Below are 20,850 nucleotides of genomic sequence, written 5' to 3' on the forward strand. Positions count from 1 at the left end.
GACCCGTAGTAGTCTGATAAAGTCCCTAGACCACTATTTGCTGGAGAACGAGGGGTCTGTTTCGTCCTCTGTGTCCCTGTGGGAAGCTTTTAAGACTGTTATTCGTGGACAGGCCCTATCTTTAAAAGCTGAAACTAAGAAAGCTGGGAATCGGGAGGTGGTGAGTCTTGAGGCCGACATATTGGAATTGGAGGCTGACCTAGTATCAGGCGTTACACATGACAGACTCCACGCCCTTAGTCTGAAGCAGCTAGACTATAAATCCCTTGTCACGGATGCGGCTAAGACGATGTACACGTAGCAGCAGGGTAGACTGTATGATGTTGGGGATAAGGCGGGTAAATTGATTGCGTGGCTCGACAAGAAGGAAAGAGCGAATAGTGTGGTCCCTGTGATTCAAACTTCGGATGGTGATAGTGTGACTGACCCTAGTGAGATTGTGGAGTGTTTTGCGGAATACTTCCGTGCTGTGTACTCCCCGGTGTCCGATAGAGATGAGGATGACTCCCATTTATTGCTGCGGGACATCGCGCTGCCCTGCCTTTCTGAGGAGGATCGAGAGTGCATGGAGGCTCCGTTGTCTGTAGACGAGATTGCGACCGCAATTCGTTCTCTCCGTTCGGGCAAGGCTATGGGCCCGAACGGCTTGCCTATTGAGCTGTACAAACTGCGCCCGGATAAAGTCGCACCATATCTTCGCAATATGTTTCTGGAGTCACGTGACCTTGGCACCCTCCCTTGTGACCAGTGTTTGGCAACGATAGTGGTAATTCCCAAGGAGGGCAAGCCTCGGGATCGCTGTGCATCGTACAGGCCCATCTCCCTGTTGAATGCTGAGCCTAAGGTTCTTGCCAAGGTCCTCGCCAATCATCTGCTTACAGTGATTTGTGACCTGATCCATCCGGATCAATCCGGTTTTATTCCACATCGGAACACTGCTCTCAACTTGCGGCGCCTACATGGTGTTCTCGCGAGGGCGGGGTCTCTTCCGGAACCGGCCATCTTGGCTTCCTTGGACGCCACGATGGCCTTTGATACGATAGAATGGCCTTATCTCTGGGCCGCCCTCGCGAAATTTGGTTTTGGTTCGGAATTTGTCGGGTGGGTGAAACTTTTATATAGGGAACCGCTGGCTCGGGTGGTGGTCAACGGTCGAGTGTCCAAGTCCTTTACTCTCGGGAGGGGTACTAGACAGGGGTGCCCGCTGTCCCCCCTGCTCTTTGCTCTTGCTTTAGAACCTCTTGCAGCCTGGCTCCGATGGGAGCCATCGATAAAGGGCATTCAGTGGGCCCCCGATTTTGAGGACCGAATCTCGTTGTATGCTGATGATATTCTTTTGTATCTTTCCTCCCCTCATAAATCCCTTAACGTCCTGTTTGACGTTCTCACCTCGTTCGGCAAGAATTCTGGCTTGATCATAAATTGGTCTAAGTCCTGTATATACGCTATCTCGGGCGGCCTTCCTCCATTACCTAGTAGATTTCCCATTCAGATCTCTCAATCCGGCTTCAAATATTTGGGGATTTTTATATCGCTAGATCCAGCTGCCCGCTATGAACCCAATCTCCTTCCTCCTCTCCGCAGGTTGAAATTAGACGTGGTTCGGTGGCGTAGATTGCCGTTGTCGCCGCGTGGCCGCGCCGCACTCTTTAAAATGATGTCTCTGCCCCGGTTTTTATACGCACTCCAGAATTCGTTCAACGTCATTCCGGGAAGCTACTTTCGGGAGGTGGAAGGTTTACAGAGGCGGCTCGTTTGGGACGGCCGCACACGTATCACTCTTGCAAAGCTAACTCTCCCCTGGTATGACGGGGGCATGGCGCTCCCGGATATCAGGAGGTACTATTGGGCCTCCCAGTTGTCCACAATCAACCACGCAATGTATGCACCCAGCCCGAATCAGGCTTTCGAGATGGACAAGCATCCGTTGCCTGGCGGTAACTACAACAGGGCGCTCTATTCTCGGACAGCGGGGAGGAATCTAACGGGACCCACCAAGATTGCTGTGCGTGTGTGGAAGGATGCAAATGCGGCCATGGGATGGACTGACCGATTGACACGAGCGACCCCTCTGTATGCGTCCGAAAGACTGTGATGCCTCTGGACAACGAAAGGTTTTGAGAAATGGGATATGATCGGTATAAGCAGAGTGGGTGACCTTTGGGTGAAAGGTGCGGTTAAGACCTTTGAGGTACTTCAGAATGAGTATGAGTTGAGTGATAGAGAGTTTTTCAGGTATGCGCAGGTCCGTCATGCCTTGACGTCGGTCTTCGCTGCCGACACTAATGTTCCCGAGTCCTCCCCACTCGAGGACCCTATACTCGATGGTCATCTGCCCGATAGTACGATTTCATTGATATATAAGAAGCTAATCAACAATCGGGCAGATCTCCTTGTGCGTCTCAGGGAGGCCTGGACTGGAGACGGGTTGGAGTTGGATGACGAAGACTGGCAGTCAGCACTGTCTTCCCCAAAAGAGGTCGCCATTCCCGCCCGTCTCCGCCTCGTCCAACTCAAAATTCTTCATCTGGTGTATGTTACTGGTCCTCGTTCGGTTGCCATGGGCTTCTCCTCGGATGGGTTATGCAAGCGCGGGTGTGGTTTGAGTGCAACTTTCCTCCATATCATTTGAGAATGCCGGGAGGTGGCTGCGTATTGGACCCATGTACATGCGGTAATGGAGTGTGCCACCGGGGTCGCTCTGCTGCCTGAGGCTCGGAGATGCTTGTTGAATGTGTGGGAGCCGAATGATTACAACGTCGCTCAGGCCCGGTGGGCGGCCCTTGGGAACATGATCGCAAAGAGGGATATTGCGCAGCTTTGGGGTTCCCAACGGCGCCCCTCCGTGTCAGTATGGAAGGAGAATATGGACTGGTGTATGTTTAGAGAGAAGACTGTGTATTTGGCTAGGGGCAAGCCTAGGGCGTGAATAGAATCTGGGGCTAATGAGACGCTTATCGAGGGAACATCTGTACACCCCCGTTTGAGGACAATACGGACATTTCTCTATCCCCCTGATCCTGACATTCCTGGAAAAATCTACTTCTTTTCCTGATTTTCCGACTTCCCCACTGGCTCCCCCCCTGGTTATCTCCATTGCCTACCCGGTTTCCTATCCTGTATTGAGGGTCCCCCCGTCAGAGCACGACTTGATCCATAATGTTTTCCGCCTTGAGATTTGTTCGTCTGTTTTTTCTTTTTGTTCTTTTCTAAAGTTCTTTTCTAAAAAACAAAATAACTATATCCTAATCCCATCCTGTGTTGCTGAGAAGTGTATCCTGTATTTTGCCGGACTTCTAGGGGATCGGTCGCTGCTTTGTGATGTTCAACGACTGCTTTTTATGCTCTAGCGGCCGGCCCCTGTGGTTGTAGGCCCATACTTGTAACTTTATTTTTATTGCACAATAAAGTTTTTATAAAAAAAAAAAAGTATCCATACCCAGCGTTGCTACAAGACCCCAAAACCCACCCACAAACACCAGGAAGCCCCCCAAACAGGCCCCCGAAAATGCTAAAGTGAGCAAAATGTCAGAAAATGCAAAAACTTTTTCCTCATGGATTTTCTCCAAACCACTTTTATCCGGTATTAGACCTTCCCAGCAATGCCCCAAGACCCGCCAACCCAAACGCAAAAAAGCACAACACCCCCAAACAGGCAAAAAGAAAAAATGAAAAAAAATCTCATACTTACAATATTTTTCGCCCTTCTTTCAATTCTGTCCAAACGCGCTGTGCAGCTAGGTCATAACTTCACTTTTCCACCATGGATGTCCTGAAAAACAAATGCAATCAGCATTAGACTGTGTCAGCAGTGCTCCCAGACCCCAAACCCCACCCACAAACACCCGGAACCCCCCCAAACAGCACCTCAAAGACAAGCAAGTCAGCAAAAACTAAAAAAAAAATCTGCCTCCGATTTTGTCCAAACCACTTTTATCCGGTATTAGACCTTCCCAGCAATGGCCCCAGAGCCGCCAACCCAGGCGGAAACAAGTAGAGGACCCCCAAACAGCCAAAAAGCAAAACTACAAAAATGGGGACTATGGGCCAGATGCATCAACCAAAAATGCGATCGCAACTGGTGCGAAGTACAGAGTGAAATCGCAAGAAAATGCGAAATCGCAAACGCAAAATTGCGAAATCGCAATAAAATCGCAGAATCAAGGCCAAACCCCTTTAGCGACTCGCAAGTAGCGAGAAACCAATAAATTGCGAATCATATAGCGAAATCTCTATATCCAAATAGCGATTTCGCAATAAAATCGCTTTTCCCCATGCATGTAAAATCGCTATTTGCGATTCTGTCAATAATCGCTATTTTGCAAGAGCAGTTTACAGGGAATCACAATCAGGTGGTAAAAAAATAAAAAAATTCCTACTCACCTGCCTGACATCAGAGGTGTATTTAAACAGACCCATGAGGCCCCAGTGGCATTCCACAATGGCAGGACTCTACATATTTGCGAGGAGGAGGAGGATACTTGCAGCAGGCCAGGCCAGAAGGAGAATCCAGGATAGAATCTTCCGTCTGCGCATCACATTGTTAGGACAGACAGCTGAGCAAATTTATGATAAGTACAGGATGAATGCTGCAATGATACTGGACTTAATAGATGAATTGGACCCACTATTGCAGCGCCAAACACATAGGAGCCAGGCCATACCTACTCATGTCCAGGTGCTATGTAGCCTCCACCTCCTTGCCTCAGGTAGCTTCCAGGACATAGTGGCAGAAGCAGGAGGGGTATCACAGAGCTCCCTTTCACGGTTCTTCAAATCCTTCCTGGCCGCCATGATGACTGTCATCAACAACCACATCTCCTTCCCCAGCACCCCACAGGAATTGAGCCAAACAAAACAGGATTTCTACCAAGTAGCAAGGTTCCCACACGTGATTGGATGCATTGATTGCACCCACGTAGCCATATGTCCCCCTGCCGTGAATGAGTATATAGTCCGCAACCGGAAAGCATATCACTGTGCAATGCTGATAACATCATCACCGACCTTGTCGCACAATACCCAGGAAGCACTCACGATTCATACATCTTCTGCCATAGCGGCTTGCACACACGTCTGCTCAGGGGAGATTTTGGCAATGGACACCTGCTAGGTAAGTGCAATACTATACACATCACTGACTTAGTCATGGCAATGCATACGTGACTCAGACATCTTGCCTCTTACTCTGTAGGTGACAGTGCATACGCGGTGAGGCATTACATCTTGACTCCCTACCTGAACCCAGCCAGCCCACAACAACAGAGGTACAATGCTGCCCACATCAGGACACGTAACGTAATAGAACGGACATTTGGATTGCTCAAGAGTCGCTTTCGCATCTTGCATAAAACTGGAGGAGCTATGCTGTACCAACCGGAAACCTGCTGCAGGATAATTGCGGCATGTGCAATGTTGCACAACATAGCAACAAGGAGAGGCATCCCCATTGAGGAATCCGACACAGAGGGCAACCAGCCCCCAGCACAACCACGCTGTGCACATCTTGGTAGTTCAGCGGAGGGACAGAGGAAACGTGCTGACATCACCCAGCATTATTTCTAAGGTATGTAACAATGACACACAACACTCATTTGCATTTGAAGGTGAACTATTTATTATCACGGCTGGCGGTATGGGGTGTCAATACAACCTGAAATGGTGTCCATTAGCACATTTACTCCATGCACCAATGGACAGAGGAGACACACTAAGGACTTGTAATGCAGTCACAAAGATAGTCTTGTACATGGTTACGTCACCATGAGGTCTAACACCCCTCCAATTTGGTTTACCGTCTCCTCCCTCTCACACCCAAATGTCTTTCTCCTGCTTCAGCATCTGCATTCCTAGATGCTGCGGGAGGTGCCTGTCTACGGCTACTGCTCCTCCTGACAGTGTTGAGTGTCGCAGTGATGCTGCTGAGGCTGGAAGCCTCACTACCCTCTTCCCCTGTAACGTCACCCTGAACACCAGTGCTAGCCTGCATCAGTTCAACGGCTGTTGTAATTTGCCCCAGTGCCTTGGACACATCCCCACAACAATGGGCCATATCAATCTGCATTCCCACAGACCGACGTGACAGGTGTGACACGCTAGTGCTGATCTTGTTGTTTGACCTAGTATAGGCGTCCATGCATGTGAGAAACTGGCGATGCCTCTTCCTCTGTGTGGTGTGTCCCTCGTGCATCACACGCGCAACCTCCAGCAGGGCGTTGTTGGATTCCCTGTGAGCCTCCACTATTGCAGTTGTGAGCTCTCTCACACTGTCAGCCATTGCAGTAATGTTAGTGTTCATTTTTGTCATCTGCAGGTTGATTGCTCCCATGTGCCTAGCTTGCACGCGCTGCACCCGCACCATCTGTGACTCCACGCCACCCCACTGATTGGGACTTCCTGCTTCCTGTGACATAGTAGGGCTCCTTGGTCTGCGTCGTGTTCCTGCCCGGACATGTGCCTGCGGGGTTGGTGTGTGTCTGGCACTTTCACGGCTTGTAGTAGGTGCGTTAGATGTATCCTGTTCTACCTCCATTGGCTGTAGTGGTGCAACTGTGGCCCTGCGTTTTGCTGGTGCCTTGCCTTTGGGTGGTGGTGACACAGGTTTTGACACCGCAGTCTCTTGATTGGGCTGTGTGCTGTCTCCAACATCACTGTCATCAGTGTTTGCTTCAGCTGCATCTGTGATGTGAAACAGTGCAATGTTATATACATGTGTTTCAATAGTTCAGCAACCTTAATAAAATTATACTTTTATGTTATAACTGTCTCTCATCTGTCACTGTACTGCTTATTGTTAGCATTTGGGCTTACTGTGTTGGATTCTAACAGGCAAATGGGTACTACTGACTACAAGTCCCATGATGCATTGGTCTCCCTATGTTAAATGTGTGCTGTACTATTTTTGCTGTTCTTTTTGCAGGTTAAATCACATTTGGGCACTATCAGTATGTGCTTTGTGCTGTTGATAGTCATGCATCTTACCTTGTGTGCTACAGGCTGCCCCAGATGTGTCCAGGATCGTCACTCCTACCACTGCTTCTGGCTCAATTGTGGCCTCAACCATGTCCTCCTGGGGTGTGTTGTCTGGGACTGTTGGGCCTCCTCCTCCAGTCCCCTTCGCCTCCTTCAGCCTTTCAGCAACCTTCTCCTTTGCACGACTGCGCAGGTCGTACCAGCGCTTCTTCAGGTCATCGATGCTGCGGTGTGTGACCCCCACAGCATTGACCTTGTCCCTGATCCTGGTCCAGATCCTTCTCTTGTCTGCCTCTGGCACTTTAAGGGAGAGCTTGCCAAATAGCTTTTCGTGGTTGTTTGCGACCTCCTCAATGAGGATGTCAAGTTCACCCTCACTGAACTTGATTTTGAGCTTCCTGCCCACTGCTCCCTCCTCTGTGGCTGTTTGGGACATGGCTGTCTCCACCAGTTAGCAACCTGCAGTTTGTTTTCTTCTGCTCTCACTCCCTGCACTCAGCTTCTGCCTCAGTGTTCCACTGTGCACAGGTGGCAGCATGGGCTGATTGACTTCCTGGTTGTGATGTCATCAGCCTGCTCCCAATGCGACTCTGTAGTTTTCACGCTCCCGCTTTTTGCGAACTCGCAATTTGCGATCTCGCAATTTGCGATTTCGCAAATAGCGGGATCGCAAATTGCGGAATAGGAATTATTTTACTATTGCGATTACTTTACATGGAATCGCTAAAGTATTTAGCGATTTTTAGCGATTCCTTGTTTATTCGCATTCCACATCATGCATAGCCAATAGCGAGTCCTTATTTGCGATTCCTTAATGATCGCAATTAAGGAATCGCTATTTCTTTGCATGATGCATCTGGCCCTTAGTAATTTTCAGGCAAATTTCCAACATCACTCCACGCGCGCTCTGCAGCTAGGCCCTAACTCCCCTTTGCCACCATGGATTTTCTTCAAACCACTTGCAATCAAAAGTACCCATACCCAGCGTTGCTCCAAGACCCCAAAACCCACCCACAAACACCAGGAAGCCTCCCAAACAGGCCCCCGAAAACGCTAAAGTGAGCGAAATGTCAGAAAATGCAAAAACTTTTTCCTCATGGATTTTCTCCAAACCACTTTTATCCGGTATTAGACCTTCCCAGCAATGCCCCAAGACCCGCCAACCCACCCGCAAAAAAGCACAACACCCCCAAACAGGCAAAAAGCAAAAATGGAAAATCTCATACTTACAATATTTTTCAGCCTTCTTTCAATTCTGTCCAAACGCGCTGTGCAGCTAGGTCATAACTCCACTTTTCCACCATGGATGTCCTGAAAAACAAATGCAATCAACATTAGACTGTGCCAGCAGTGCTCCCAGACCCTAAAACACACCCACAAACACCCGGAACCCCCCCAAACAGCACCTCAAAGACAAGTAAGTCAGCAAAAACGCAAAAAAAATTTGCCTCCGATTTTGTCCAAATCACTTTTATCCGGTATTAGACCTTCCCAGCAATGGCCCCAGAGCCGCCAACCCAGGCGGAAACAAGTAGAAGACCCCCAAACAGCCAAAAAGCAAAACTACAAAAATGGGGACTTAGTCATTTTTTTGCCAATTTCCCAAATCACTCCGCGCGCGCTCTGCAGCTAGGCCCTAACTCCCCTCTGCCACCATGGATTTGCTTCAAACCTCTTGCAAAGTAAAGTATCCATAGCCAGTGGATGCACTGAATACATACGGCAACGGAGCCATTGAAAGAAATAATTTGGCCCAGGGCCAGCTCCCTTTCACAATTACGTCTCGGCTGAATCTGCTGGAATATCTTTCATAAATTTCACTTTTGAGCATTGGATTGCAGTTTGTAGTAACACCTGCTTTGTTGTGTTAGCTTTTGTGTTCAGTGTTTGCCAGCTTTTGATGCCACATATCAAGGACCTTGTGTCTCATACGTCTGGTAGGAAGGTTGAGATTGTACTGAGATGGGGATATTGGCTTGTGTGTGTCATTTTTCCTGATCCATTTCTTGTTACAACCTGTGCTTGCTTAAATTTGATCTGTGTACCAGTGAAATGCAGAGACACGGGCTACAGGGATATGGGGCTCTTCCCGTTAGCCCTGACAATTGCTGCTGCTGATCGCTACACCACTTTCAAATGTCACCAGCCGCCACTGCACTTGTGGGCTCAACATCATGTGAGTCTGGTCAAATTACAGTTTTTTGTTTGCAGTTTTACATATATATAGCGCAAACTCAACCCGAATGTATTAGAGCGCTTTACACGGGCACCAGTTGCGCTGCATAAGGACACATTCATTTTCGGTAGGCACGGGGAGATTAAGAGATTTGCCCACAATCACAGATGTTGAGCCGAAGGCGAGGCTTGCACCTAATTCTTCCGCTCAAAGTTGACAGATCTGGCCATTGCGCCACGTCCTTTCCCTCTCGGGTCTATAAAAAAATGTTTTCTTGAATAATGTAACTGAGTCTCATGTAAAAAACTAGTCTCGTCTGAAAAACGACAGTTTTTCAGGCGAGGCGGCTTCATAATATTTTGATTTCCATCACTGGGATACGTCGACGAAAGGATAAAATACCCCAAATACCGGAAAACGTGATTGAAACTTAGCAATTAACGTCTCAACGCAATACAAACGGCTACAGACCTCAGTTCGCCGCAAAACCAGAAAATCCTGACATAATTGTCATCAACTTCTGGCAGCGAGAGTCGAACTAAAAAGAAAATCCTGACATAATTGTATTCAACTTCTGGCAGCGAGAGTGTAACCGAGAACAATTTGCAAGAGAACCACTTTGTTATTACAAGCTCTACTGCCAACAGAAATGAGCCCAAAACAAGCTGTCGCACTTAGGGACGTTGGTATAGGTATCACTATCGTTAGATGCAGATAGCTAACTTTGGGCGTTTTTTCTCAGATGGTTGAATTTGCTTTCAATCTACCTACCGCTGAACCTTGAACTCATACGGTATGTTTTCTTGTCCCGGTGACTGTCCCGGTTTAAAAAAGATTGCGTCGAGAATAAATTGCTTTGGAGACGTACGGCAGGTTCTAATTTATTACTTCTTTAATATTTTCTTTACCTATTAATAGAATTGAATGTTGGAATAACACTCTTCCGCCTCTCCTATTAGCTAACCTAAGCCAAGCGTCGCAAACTGTGTGCGTCTTGTCTAGAATAGCGGCCATGTTGGAACCAGGCAACGCGAGACCAAATGGGACCTCCTTGATGTCTGCCGTAAACTCGTGTTCGCACAAGGAGGGATAACAGAATCAAGCATTATGAAGTGAGTAACTTTAGTTACATTCATTTGAAGCAGAGCTAGCGTACCAAAGCATTTTCAGTCTGCTTATTTAGCATTTGCGTTATTGCGATCCACTTATGTTTGCTTTTTCTCCCAGTTCCTGCATATGTGTGATATCTTGAGTGACATGTTATCGTGGCTCTATTCACGATTAGCCTTTGGCCCGGCTCAAAGGTTTCTCAGTCAAGGTGGATTATGAACAAACCCAGGCGGGCCGTGGGCCAAGCGAGCAAAATTCTACAAAATAATTTTGGAGCTCTACTGTTCTCTGACATCCGTCCAATATTATATATATAGCCCTATCTAAGAAGTGAAGAAAACATCTTTAGTGATGTTGCATCTAGTGAGTGATCCCTTGGCAGTGCCTAGCGCCAATTTTTCTGTCTTCATGTTAAACTTCCATCTAATGGGAACTTGCAATCTCTTTATTTCTTTATTTTTTAAAGTTTTATATACATAGCTGCCAAGGTTTCAGATTGCTGTGAGTGACATTTTCATAATTCCAGTGTAATTATGAGTGACATTTAAACGACTATGAGTGACACTTTCTCGCAAGCAAAATCAAGCAATGAAGATGAAGGAAACACATAAATACAAGAAATTGCATTCATTTGAGCAACAAGAAACTCTAAGAAGAACTTAAAACCGCTGAAAAGCACCAGATAATGGAAGGGCACTGCCTGGAGACAGCCTGCTGTTGTAAGTTAAAGAGGGCAGGCTGGCACTGCAGCTGGTCTGAATATGATCTAATTCATCTGATCATTCATTACGGTGCATCAGACCATCCTTCCTGTAATCCAGCCTGGGCCCCCTGGCTCCTACCCTGGCATTGGCAGTCAATATTAATGGCATGATAATACATTACAGCACTTTGAACTCCAGGTCGCTCCCTGACAATCGAGTCTGCACTCCAAGATGATGTTAAAGGCCCCAACTACACTGAAATTATGAGAATGTCACACAGCAGCAATCTGAAACCTTGGCAACTATCAACACGGTCTGATCTCATCATCAGCTGCTGCCTGTCTAATTAGAGTCAGACTAAGTCAGCAGACTTGCCCACGCTGCATAAGGCACCGGACATTAAGCATCAGAGCGTCAGTGTCGACAAGGTTAAAACGGGCTGATCCACACCTTCACTAAGGTACATAACAAGCAGCAACTGATACTAAAAGTCGTGGACACTCGCAAGACACTTCTTAGCAGCGAGGCGAGCGGAGCAATTTGGTGTGGGCGGCGCGACTTGACTCAACCTTTACAATAGCATCTATAAAGAAGTTAACTTGAAATGTGACTTTAACCCCTTCCGTGCGGGGCGTATTTTCCGCCTGTGCTGACTCCGCCTTGCGCGGGCGGAGTCATGACGGAACGGTTCCGTCATCAGCACAGCTCAACCGATGCTGATGACGGAACCGTTCTGTCAACAGCATGGAAGGGGTTAAAGGGAGAAATCACATTCAAACTAATTTTAGTAGCACGCATTCTTACTACGCATTGGGCAGGCACATAACCATATTTAGAAAAAGAAATATTCATTGGGCTTTGTTTATTTTATGTACATATCGTAATCTGCAGTGAAATACCCCAAATCTTTGTAAAGAGAATAGTAAATCTCATGGCAGTCAGATTTCTGGCTTACCGGACTGGAAAGTGGCGTTCAAACGGCTAAAGACACTGTTGGTTCGTCCTCCTTGGCACATGGTTTAGGCCAGTGTAGTGCACCTGGCAGGCCATGTCCACTCTAGACTTCTCCCCAGGGTACGACTCTGTGCATACAGGCCCGGTCGGTGCAACGTTTCACTGCCTCCCGCACCTTCAGGGCCTCCCGAGACTGACTGGGTCTCTGTAGCCTCGGGGTTTCTTGAGTCCGACTGATGGCCACAGCTAGTGACAGGGCTCTGGTTTCCCACAAATGAGCGAAGAGGCCGAGGGCGGTGACTAGCACGATCCAAAGCCCCCTGCGACCGGGCTGCATATCGGTGAGTGATTCACTCTGGGTCTCGGCTCCCCGCAGGTAAAACAGCCAAATACGTTTCGTCCTCCCGATCTTGTTATATATCCGAACGCCGCAGGCCAGGGTTTTTTTGCGGCGCTGCGCACCACTGTACAAAGGCAGACTTATGGCATTCGTTAATGTTTGCATTATATTCTTCTCATTTTGTATGTAAATTGCGGCGCGCCAGCACAGCAGTAACCAGTCCAAGCCGCTATCTCCCAAATCAAACTCCCCGCCTTCTCAAGCCGGACGTGACATCCCCCTCCCCTCGGCGCCAGACTAATGGATCATGTATCTGACTGGCCTGGGCACTACTGACGTAAAAATCAAAATGTAACAACGCTGCTACAAGACCCAAGCCTGCAAGTGCAGCAGGAACAGCGAGCGCACCCCAGGTAGGGGCCCGCGCTGCCAGCAGCCACACTTTCACTCCATCATGATATAGTTTAGGCAGTGCTAGGGAGGCAAAGGTATTATGCAAATGCGTGACAATGCATTTCAGTGCGGTGATGCGGATCACCACACGGAAATACGTTAGTGTCACACGTGATGCGTGATACTTGGCAGGACTGTATATAGCGCTAGCTTGACCCGTAAGTATCAGAGCGCTTTACATACACATAGTAATCAGCCGAAGAACAATACAATTACATAGTCGGCAAACCACAGACAAAAATACAGCATGGGAAGTAAATATGCAGTGGAGCGGAGGGGGAGAGAGCAATAAAAGAAAAGGCGAGAGTGACATGGTTCGATCACCCACTATTCTTGAGAGTCCAGAGAGGGAGAGGAGACAACTTGGATAAAGAGGTTGATGTTGGTCATGATAGTATTGTTTAGGAGATGGAGTTTCAGGTCCCTTTTGAAACAGGTGAAGGAGGGGTTGCATCTGAGGACTCCAGGGAGAGCGTTCCATATCCTGGGAGCGTTGCCAGAAAACGATTGGTATTGGGTGGTTTTCCATTTCAATTTCGGAGGAATAAGAAGGAGTGAGTTGGAGCGTCTTAGTGTTCTGGTTTGACCTGCTCTGCTCAGTTTGTTATTTAAGTAGTTGGGGTCAGGAAAGTGAAGGGTTTTGTGTGAGATGCAGGCCAATTTATAGATACATCTCCCATCCATGGGAAGCCAATTGAGGCAGTTGAGAGCTGGAGTGATGTGATCAAATCTTTTAACTCCAGATACCAGTCGAGCGGACATGTTCAGCACAGCTCTTAGAGGGGCTAGGTGGGCCTTTGGAGTCCCTGTAAGGATGGCGTTTCCGTAGTCGATTTTAGAGAAAACTAAGGATTGGACTACTGTCTTGAAGTCATTGTGGGGTAGAAAAGCTTTCAGTTTCTTGAGGTGTTTCAGAGAGAAGAGAGCACTTTTTACTGAGTTTTTGATGTGAGCCCCCATTGATAAGTTCTTGTCAAGAGTGATGCCTAGAGACTTAACTGAGTCGTATAAGGTAAGGGGGCGGTTTAGGACAACCAGATTCTTGAGCCACTCTTGGATTGAACGATGGTTACTTTTTGGAGAGAATAGGATTAGTTCCATTTTGTCTGGGTTGAGCTTTAAGTGGTACACATAGAACCAAGTTTGTATCTCGGTTAGGGTGGTATTGAGGAGTTGGATGTCGTTGGAAGACTTGATCCTGAGATAGATTTGGGTATCATCCGCGTAAAGGTGGTAATTCACTCCGTCTTTTTTCAATATGATTGTGAGGGGCTCCATAAAGAGATTGAAGAGGGCCGGGGAGAGGATCGAGCTTTGTGGGACCCCAAGTGTGACTTTAGTTGGCTTTAAGAGACAGGAGTTAATTTTAATTTGTTGCGAGCGGTGTTGAAGGAAGGAGGTGAACCCTTTTAGTACTGGGCCATTAATGATGGACCGTTTCGACAGGGTCTCCAAAAGGGTTGGATGGTTTACTGTGTTGAATGCTGCAGATAGGTCAATAAGGATGAGAAGGCAGGCATCGCCTTCGTCTAGTGCCTTGTGAATGTCGTCGGCGACATTGAGCAAAGCTGTTTCCGTGCTACAGCCTTTTCTGAAACCAGATTGAAAGGCATCAAGGAGGTTGAACTTATCAATGTGATTATGGAGTTGGAGGAGGACCCATTTCTCCAATGTTTTTTTCAAGGAATGGGAGGTTAGAGATAGGTCTGAGGTTGTTCAGATCATTAGGGTCAGCTCCAGGTTTCTTGAGAATGGGTGTGATTTGTCCTAGTTGGAGGGAGTCTGGGACACAGCCTGAGGAGAGAGAGGCGTTGATGATTTTTTTCCAGAAAGGGGAAATGGTGGGGTTGAGTTCTTTTATGATAGTGGAAGGGAGGGGTTCCTTGGTGTTTGAGGAAGGTTTTAGATTGGCAATTATCTTGAAGACCTCATTTGCCGACATTAGCTCAAAGTCGGACCAATGCACATTGTTTTTTGGCTGGAGGTAGTTTTGATTGTCCTTGTTAAGAGCTCTTTCCGAGTGGACCAGGGAGGTTGAAGGGGGGTAGGTTAAGGGGGAAGGGGGGTTGGCAGTTTTTACGAAGGATTGATAAATTTTAGAGACTTTATTGGTGAAGAAGGTGGTAATTTTTTCACATCGCTCATTGGTGGCTTCGATTTCTTGAGAGGGAGTGCAGTTAGTTTGGCGTTTAACAATGTTGAAGAGTTCTTGTGGTCTGTTTTTCGCCTGATCGAGTTGACTGTGGAAAAAAGATGCCTTTTCACTGAAGATGTGCTTTTTGTATGACCGTCGAGCAGATCTAAGATGTGTTGGGTGCAAGGCCGAGGGGTTTTGTCTCCAAGACCTTTCCGTTTGTCTGAGTTGGCGCCGTTCATCATTCAGATCCACGTTAAACCAGTGATTAGATTTGGTACTCCTCAGTTGTTTGAGTTTGAGAGGAGCTACTTGGTCTAAGACCTCTGTCATTCTAGAGTTGAAGTGAGAAGTGAGGTCGTCAGCTGTCCATGATGAGAGATGGAGTTGGAGAAGGGGATGAATCTTGGCTTCAAGTTTGGATAGAGGTATTCCTTTGATGTTTCTGGTTAAGAATTTAGGTGTGACAACACAACTAGGTTGGTGGCTGGCCGGTGTGTCAATCTCAAACAGAATGAGGTGGTGGTCGGACTAGTCTATGGGAGTAATCTCTCTCAGGGAGAGCAGATCATTGTTTGTTATGATCGCGTCTAGTGTTGCACCTTTGATGTGAGTTGGTTTATTGCAGAGTTGCTTGAAGTTCTGTATTTCCATGAGGTTGGAGAGGTTCAGGACATTGGAGTCTTCTGGGTCGTTCCAGTGGATATTGAGGTCACCCAAGAACACGTCTTTGGTGTCTGACAGGGAGAATCGTGTTATTAGGTCTGTTAGTTCTTCGGGGAAGAAGGTACGCTCTCCAGGAGGATGGTAGATGGTGTGGATTTTGTTGTTGGGTGGGTTGCCCTTGGTGGTGAGTTCGACGCCCAGGTATTCAAAAGATCAGTATTCTGCAGGATTGAGTTTGGTAATCTGTAATCCGTCTCTATGAATGATGGCTAGCCCCCCCCCCCCCAATTTTGATCGGTCTGTCTTGTCTGAAGAGGTTGTACCCTGGAGGGGTGAGAATGTCAAGAATGGGGGTGGAGTGGGCATTGAGCCAGGATTCTGTGAGGAAGTCGATGTCAATTTCTTCAGCGAGAAGAGCTTCAGCAATGTCAGTAGAGTGTTGTACAGCTGACCTGCAATTTAGGAGCATGCAAGAGAGAGGACGGGGAGCCACGGTGATGGGGGGAGTTAGGTGGATAGAGGTGTATTGAGCTGCAGGTCTAGGTGACTGGATAGAATTTGTGATTCTGTTAGTGTTGATAATAACAGGGATGTGGACAGGGGCTGACGTCTGGTCTAACGCGAGGTTAGGGTTGTAGCATTCCATCGGTTTCTGTACCGAAAAGAGTTGTCTATCACTACTGGGACTGGGGGCCTGGCTCGATGATGGGCTGGAGGGTCGAGGGGTGCTCTGTGGGGCTAAGTGAGATGTATTGAGTGAAGAGGGAGCACAACATCTCGGGGGGAGGGAGCACGGTGGCTTGGCCCTGTTGAGAAGGTCCTGTTGTAGGTGAAGGAAATCAGCAGCGAGGGAGTTAATTTTCTGCTCCATTCTGTTCAGCTGCTGTGCTATAGAGCTGAGAAATGTTAAGGTTTTAGGCAGGGGTCGAGGATGACTGAGGTCTAAGGAGGGCGGTGAGCAGGGGTGCAGGGTTGTATTATGTCCATGGGACTTGGAGAGGGGGGAGGTTGTATGCTAGGGTTCGGTATTGTAATGTTCCTTTTAAAGGAGTTCGGAGTAGGAGAGATGGGGTTGGTGTCTAAGTGAGGAGGGAGAGAAATTCTTGGAAGGGCGTTAGGGTTCCGGGCAAAGTCAGCGAGATTGATGGTGGAGGCAGGTTGTGAATGTGGGAGTGCGACCTTGGAGGGGGGGAAAATGCTGTGGTGAAGGGGGGAGAGAGACCACAGGATTAGAAATGACGTTTGACAGGGGGGAAGTAAGGGTCGGGGGAACAGGGACAGGGTAGGTGGTAGGGGAACATTTTGAGGGAGGATTTCGATTATCAGGGGTGAAGGTGGGAGAGTCTGTGAGGTTCATGGGATTAGGAGTAGGAGAGGGGAGAGGTTGGGTGCAGGGTGCCGGCTACGTAATGTTCCCACTAAACTCAACTCCTGCTCGTTTTGGTTAGAAGGTTTGTGAGGTCCTGGTGAAAAAACTACCTGCATAATTCCATTCTTGGTTTTCTCCAAAATGTTTTTTTAGCAGCCACAGCAAATGTTTCATTCTAATAGATATTTTTTATCACTTCAAAATTTGAGGTCTTAAATATACTTTTACACATGGCTAGACGTTCTCTTTGGAAACCTCAATAACATTTTTCAAAAAACTGGTGAGTTTCATTTTGTGTTCAAATATTTTTACTGGTTATTTTCTTTAAAAAAAAATACGAATAAAAAGGAAATCAGATATAATACCAACATATAAATCAAGAAAAATTGCATTGATGGATGGTAGTAGAGTGGTGTCATTAATTCCATACATTGTGTCACAAGATATGCAATAACACTTGTTGAAATGAGAGATGATGGATCGTATGAACCACCTGAAACAAAACCCATAAATTAAAGAGACAAAAGGACAAATTAGAGTTAACACTATGCAGAAACTAATATGATATACCATCATTGATCTATTTCACCTCTTTTAAAAGGGAATACTCGGACAGGACCGATAACACATGGGTGCAGTCGGAAGTGGGACCTTTTGCCACACATTGATATTTATGGTTCATGGCGGTTTATGTGAGTTGGTGGTTTATGTGAGTTGAAGTATAGGTCGAGGCTATCCCACATATGTCTAATGGAGGATTTCCATGGTGAATTTTGGAGCGCAATATTGTTAGCACCCCTAAGGTGTGAAATCCAGTTTAACCAGCATTTAAAAGACGCTTTTTGTGTATCATTTCCAGTTATTTAGAATAATCTTAACAGCTGCTGTCAGTAGGAGGTCCAGTAGCGCTCTAACATTATCGTTTAATGTATCCATCTGGAGGAAGCCGGTTGTCAGTGTGGATAGTTCCTTTTTAAAATGTGACTGCCAGAAACATACAGTGGTTAAGCTATATAAAAAAACCTGGCAAATGACTTAAATAGACCAGAATTTTATGTAAACCCAGAGATGATTTCCTCTTTATCCAGAAAAGAACTGAAAACATTATGTATAAACCACTTTGAATTACTTAGGTTATGTGGGGAAATCAATAAGAAAACCGTGAGACAACATCAAATGACCCTAACGTGTTATACCATGCAACCGTACTTGGCTTTTTGTTTAATGGGCTTCAATAGATTTGTTCTTACCAGGCTGAGATTTGAGCCCTTTCATCGCCTGGTAACACTTCCAACTAAAAATGACTGGTCGAGAAACTTGGCCCTATGCCCATGTGATAATCTTTCCCTGCAAACTACCATCCATGTGGTATTATTCTGCAAATACTATGCTAGGGAACGCAGAAGATGGGTTAAGCCGCTTCTGAAATTGGGAGCATGGCGGTAATACCGTCCAGCGTTTTTATTCTTGCAGCAGTTGGAGAACGAATATTGTATTGGTACCATGATTGTTTTTTTAAAGAGCATCATGAGGAAACTGAACACTATGATATGTTAACTATTGTTGGGGATGAAAGGTTTTATCAATATTTAGAACAATTAAAAAAAATGAGATTAAGTATGTATTTTGTTTACATTTTAATGCTGCTTTTATGATTTTTTATTTGCATGTAAAAACAGAATAAAGCAATTTGTGATTCTGATTCTGAAGATGTGAGTGGTTCATTTTAATACAAACTGGGCTCATTAAATTGCTTAACCCAAACTAGAATTTAAACCAAAATTTACATGGGACTTGTCATTTTTTTCCAGCAATTATTTAAGAAATGATATGTAGTACAGTTTTAGTGATTGACACCTAGTAGGGTATGAGAAAAGAGCGGAAGGAATTTCAAATTAATCTAGAAATAAGGTGATTTTTTTATATAAAACGTAATAAATAAAATAAATACTGGTTGGTATTTGTGAAAGTGGGGACAAGCTAGGACTTATTCAGCCTCATGGTAAGCAATAAAATAATTGAAGTATTCCCTGAAGTGTGATTAAGTCTGACTCAGCCCTTTCAAAGACACCATCTGTAATGTATTATATTACCTCAAATTATACTGTTGATCCAGCTCGGACTCAATAGTTTGAACAGGTACGAACACTCAATTACTTATTTTACTTTGGCCCACACACATACACCCAAGTCCCTGTGGCGCTGGTGTAAAGTTTACAAATTTCTTACCACTTCATATTCAATAATTGAAGTTTTCGGCAATTCATGTTCTATATAATAAACTTTCTCGTTCAAGTTTCCATCTTCTTAGTCGATGGACCAATACGTTGAAAAGTTGAAGGCAACTGTTAATCAATAATCAGACGAAATAATCACAGACTCATTGATTGAAAATGTGTTACATTTATCTAACTCAAATGCATTAGTCATTAATTTTACCTCATGAGAGAAAATACACTCTTAAGTCATCAACAAATAATCAATTCTCAAAATAACATTAAGTTTCATGAGGGGATAGATAAAGAGACATCAGACTTGAACATAAATCAAATCTTGATATGAGAAAGATAGATGAAGAGACAAAAGAACGTGGATTATAACTTCGAGTTATCAAAGATACCAACCCAAAGAATAAGAACGAGTTAAACCACCACCCAGGCCTAGGGAGCGGCAGGGGACCCCCAGACAGAGCGTCAGGGATCAGAGGCTCTAAGATCAGGATAAAGATAGGACCAGAACAGCTAGGCCTCTCTGCAACTCGACAATCATCAACGCACCCTTCGTTCCTCTTGCCTAATGCAGCAACTGTGTCTGCCGCCTTTTCTTACAACCCCGCCCCTAAATCACCTATTCTTTATACCCTTACCAATACAGATTCCATCCCACTAAAGTTGCCATAACACCCTGTCTAGCTAGATGATTGGTCAAAACGCGGTGCGGGTGATCATCCTACCATTAAGTCATGGTTTCCTTGACTACCCCATTGTTGGACCTTTAGTTCCCACATGTTCAGTATGCATCCCTATTCTCTCAGGAGGTGAAAGTAGCAAGTCTGGGAAATTTTTATTGCAGTTAATAGTTTGTGGGTTTTCACACGGAGACTCTGGAGTTGGCTGCACGTCAAACATCATGTCCTTCACCGTGCCATGCTCTTTCAGCTTGTTCAGCATCTTTTGCCACTCCATCACGTGGTTTGTGCGCACTGCAAGTTTTACTCATCACTGTTCAGCTACCTTAACCCAAAGATGGAGAACCTTACATTTACTAAAAGAATGGAAAGCAGACCTTTATTTTATGCTCCATCGTCTAGCACATTCTTCGTTCACCCAGGTGTATAAATGATCTGTTAGTTGTTCAACCTTTGATTCAATGCCTTTTAGACTCTCCATTTGACTCTTCTTTCGATTATTGTTTTGGGTACTGGTTATTATTCCTGTATATGATTATTGTACGTACTCCCCTTATCTCTCTATGCTCCATCGCATAGCCCATTCCTACTCGTGCACTCAGGTTATATTGAGCGGTTATGTTTGTTCTAGTTGATGCAATGCCCATTAGATTCCCAATGTTAGACTAATGTTCTGATTTGTTACCTTTGCCTCAAATTGTAAAGCACTCTGATATCCTTCGGTATCAAGTTCGTGCTATATAAAACTTTATAAATAAAGAAATGATGTGATAATGTAATCTTGACTGTTACCCACCCATCTTAACTCTAGTCCATGTTAATAGTTATCCTAGCATAGCATAAGCAAAAAAAGTGGCATTAATAATTATTACAAAGTAACATACGTCATGGCCTTTACTACATATACATGCAATACATTTTTAACACGTTCTACACACAAAATTATTACAGACTTGGTTAATTATGTATTGTTAGGATTCATTCCATGCATATTGCGAAGCAGATTTGCCCATGTGGAGTGTGTAACTACATGTTAATTCTATTTTCTACTTAAAGTTAGTACA

At 45.7% G+C, this 20,850-nt stretch overlaps 2 protein-coding genes across 2 annotated transcripts in view; one reads left to right on the forward strand and one right to left on the reverse strand.

The window, feature by feature from the left end:
* Window positions 1-5,593: 5,593 nt before the first annotated feature.
* On the reverse strand, window positions 5,594-7,838 carry LOC147663703 (uncharacterized). Its single transcript, XM_086950255.1, has 2 exons — window positions 6,982-7,838; window positions 5,594-6,678 (listed from the first exon to the last, which is right to left on the reverse strand). Exons 1-2 carry the CDS (start codon window positions 7,406-7,408, stop codon window positions 5,792-5,794), a joined length of 1,314 nt encoding a protein of 437 aa, XP_086806381.1. The 5' UTR covers window positions 7,409-7,838; the 3' UTR covers window positions 5,594-5,791.
* Window positions 7,839-10,124: 2,286 nt separating this feature from the next.
* The window catches only part of LOC147663704 (general transcription and DNA repair factor IIH helicase subunit XPD-like), a 324,670-nt gene continuing 313,944 nt past the window's right edge, over window positions 10,125-20,850 (forward strand). The window contains exon 1 of the mRNA XM_086950253.1: window positions 10,125-10,260. Within this exon, the coding sequence (XP_086806379.1) occupies window positions 10,256-10,260 (5 nt within the window). The 5' untranslated portion in view covers window positions 10,125-10,255. The remainder of the gene's footprint in view (window positions 10,261-20,850) is intronic.

This window comes from Lissotriton vulgaris, unplaced genomic scaffold, assembly GCF_964263255.1.
Source record: "Lissotriton vulgaris unplaced genomic scaffold, aLisVul1.2 SCAFFOLD_1574, whole genome shotgun sequence".
In the NCBI taxonomy this organism is placed as follows: Eukaryota; Metazoa; Chordata; class Amphibia; order Caudata; family Salamandridae; genus Lissotriton; species Lissotriton vulgaris.

Excerpts from the sequence above, each read along its gene's own strand:
- LOC147663703 (XM_086950255.1), bottom strand. The coding sequence starts at position 7,408 with ATGTCCCAAACAGCCACAGAGGAGGGAGCAGTGGGCAGGAAGCTCAAA. Across the intron at positions 6,679-6,981 it reads GGCAGCCTGTAGCACACAAG|ATGCAGCTGAAGCAAACACT; the intron begins GTAAGATGCATG and ends TTCACATCACAG.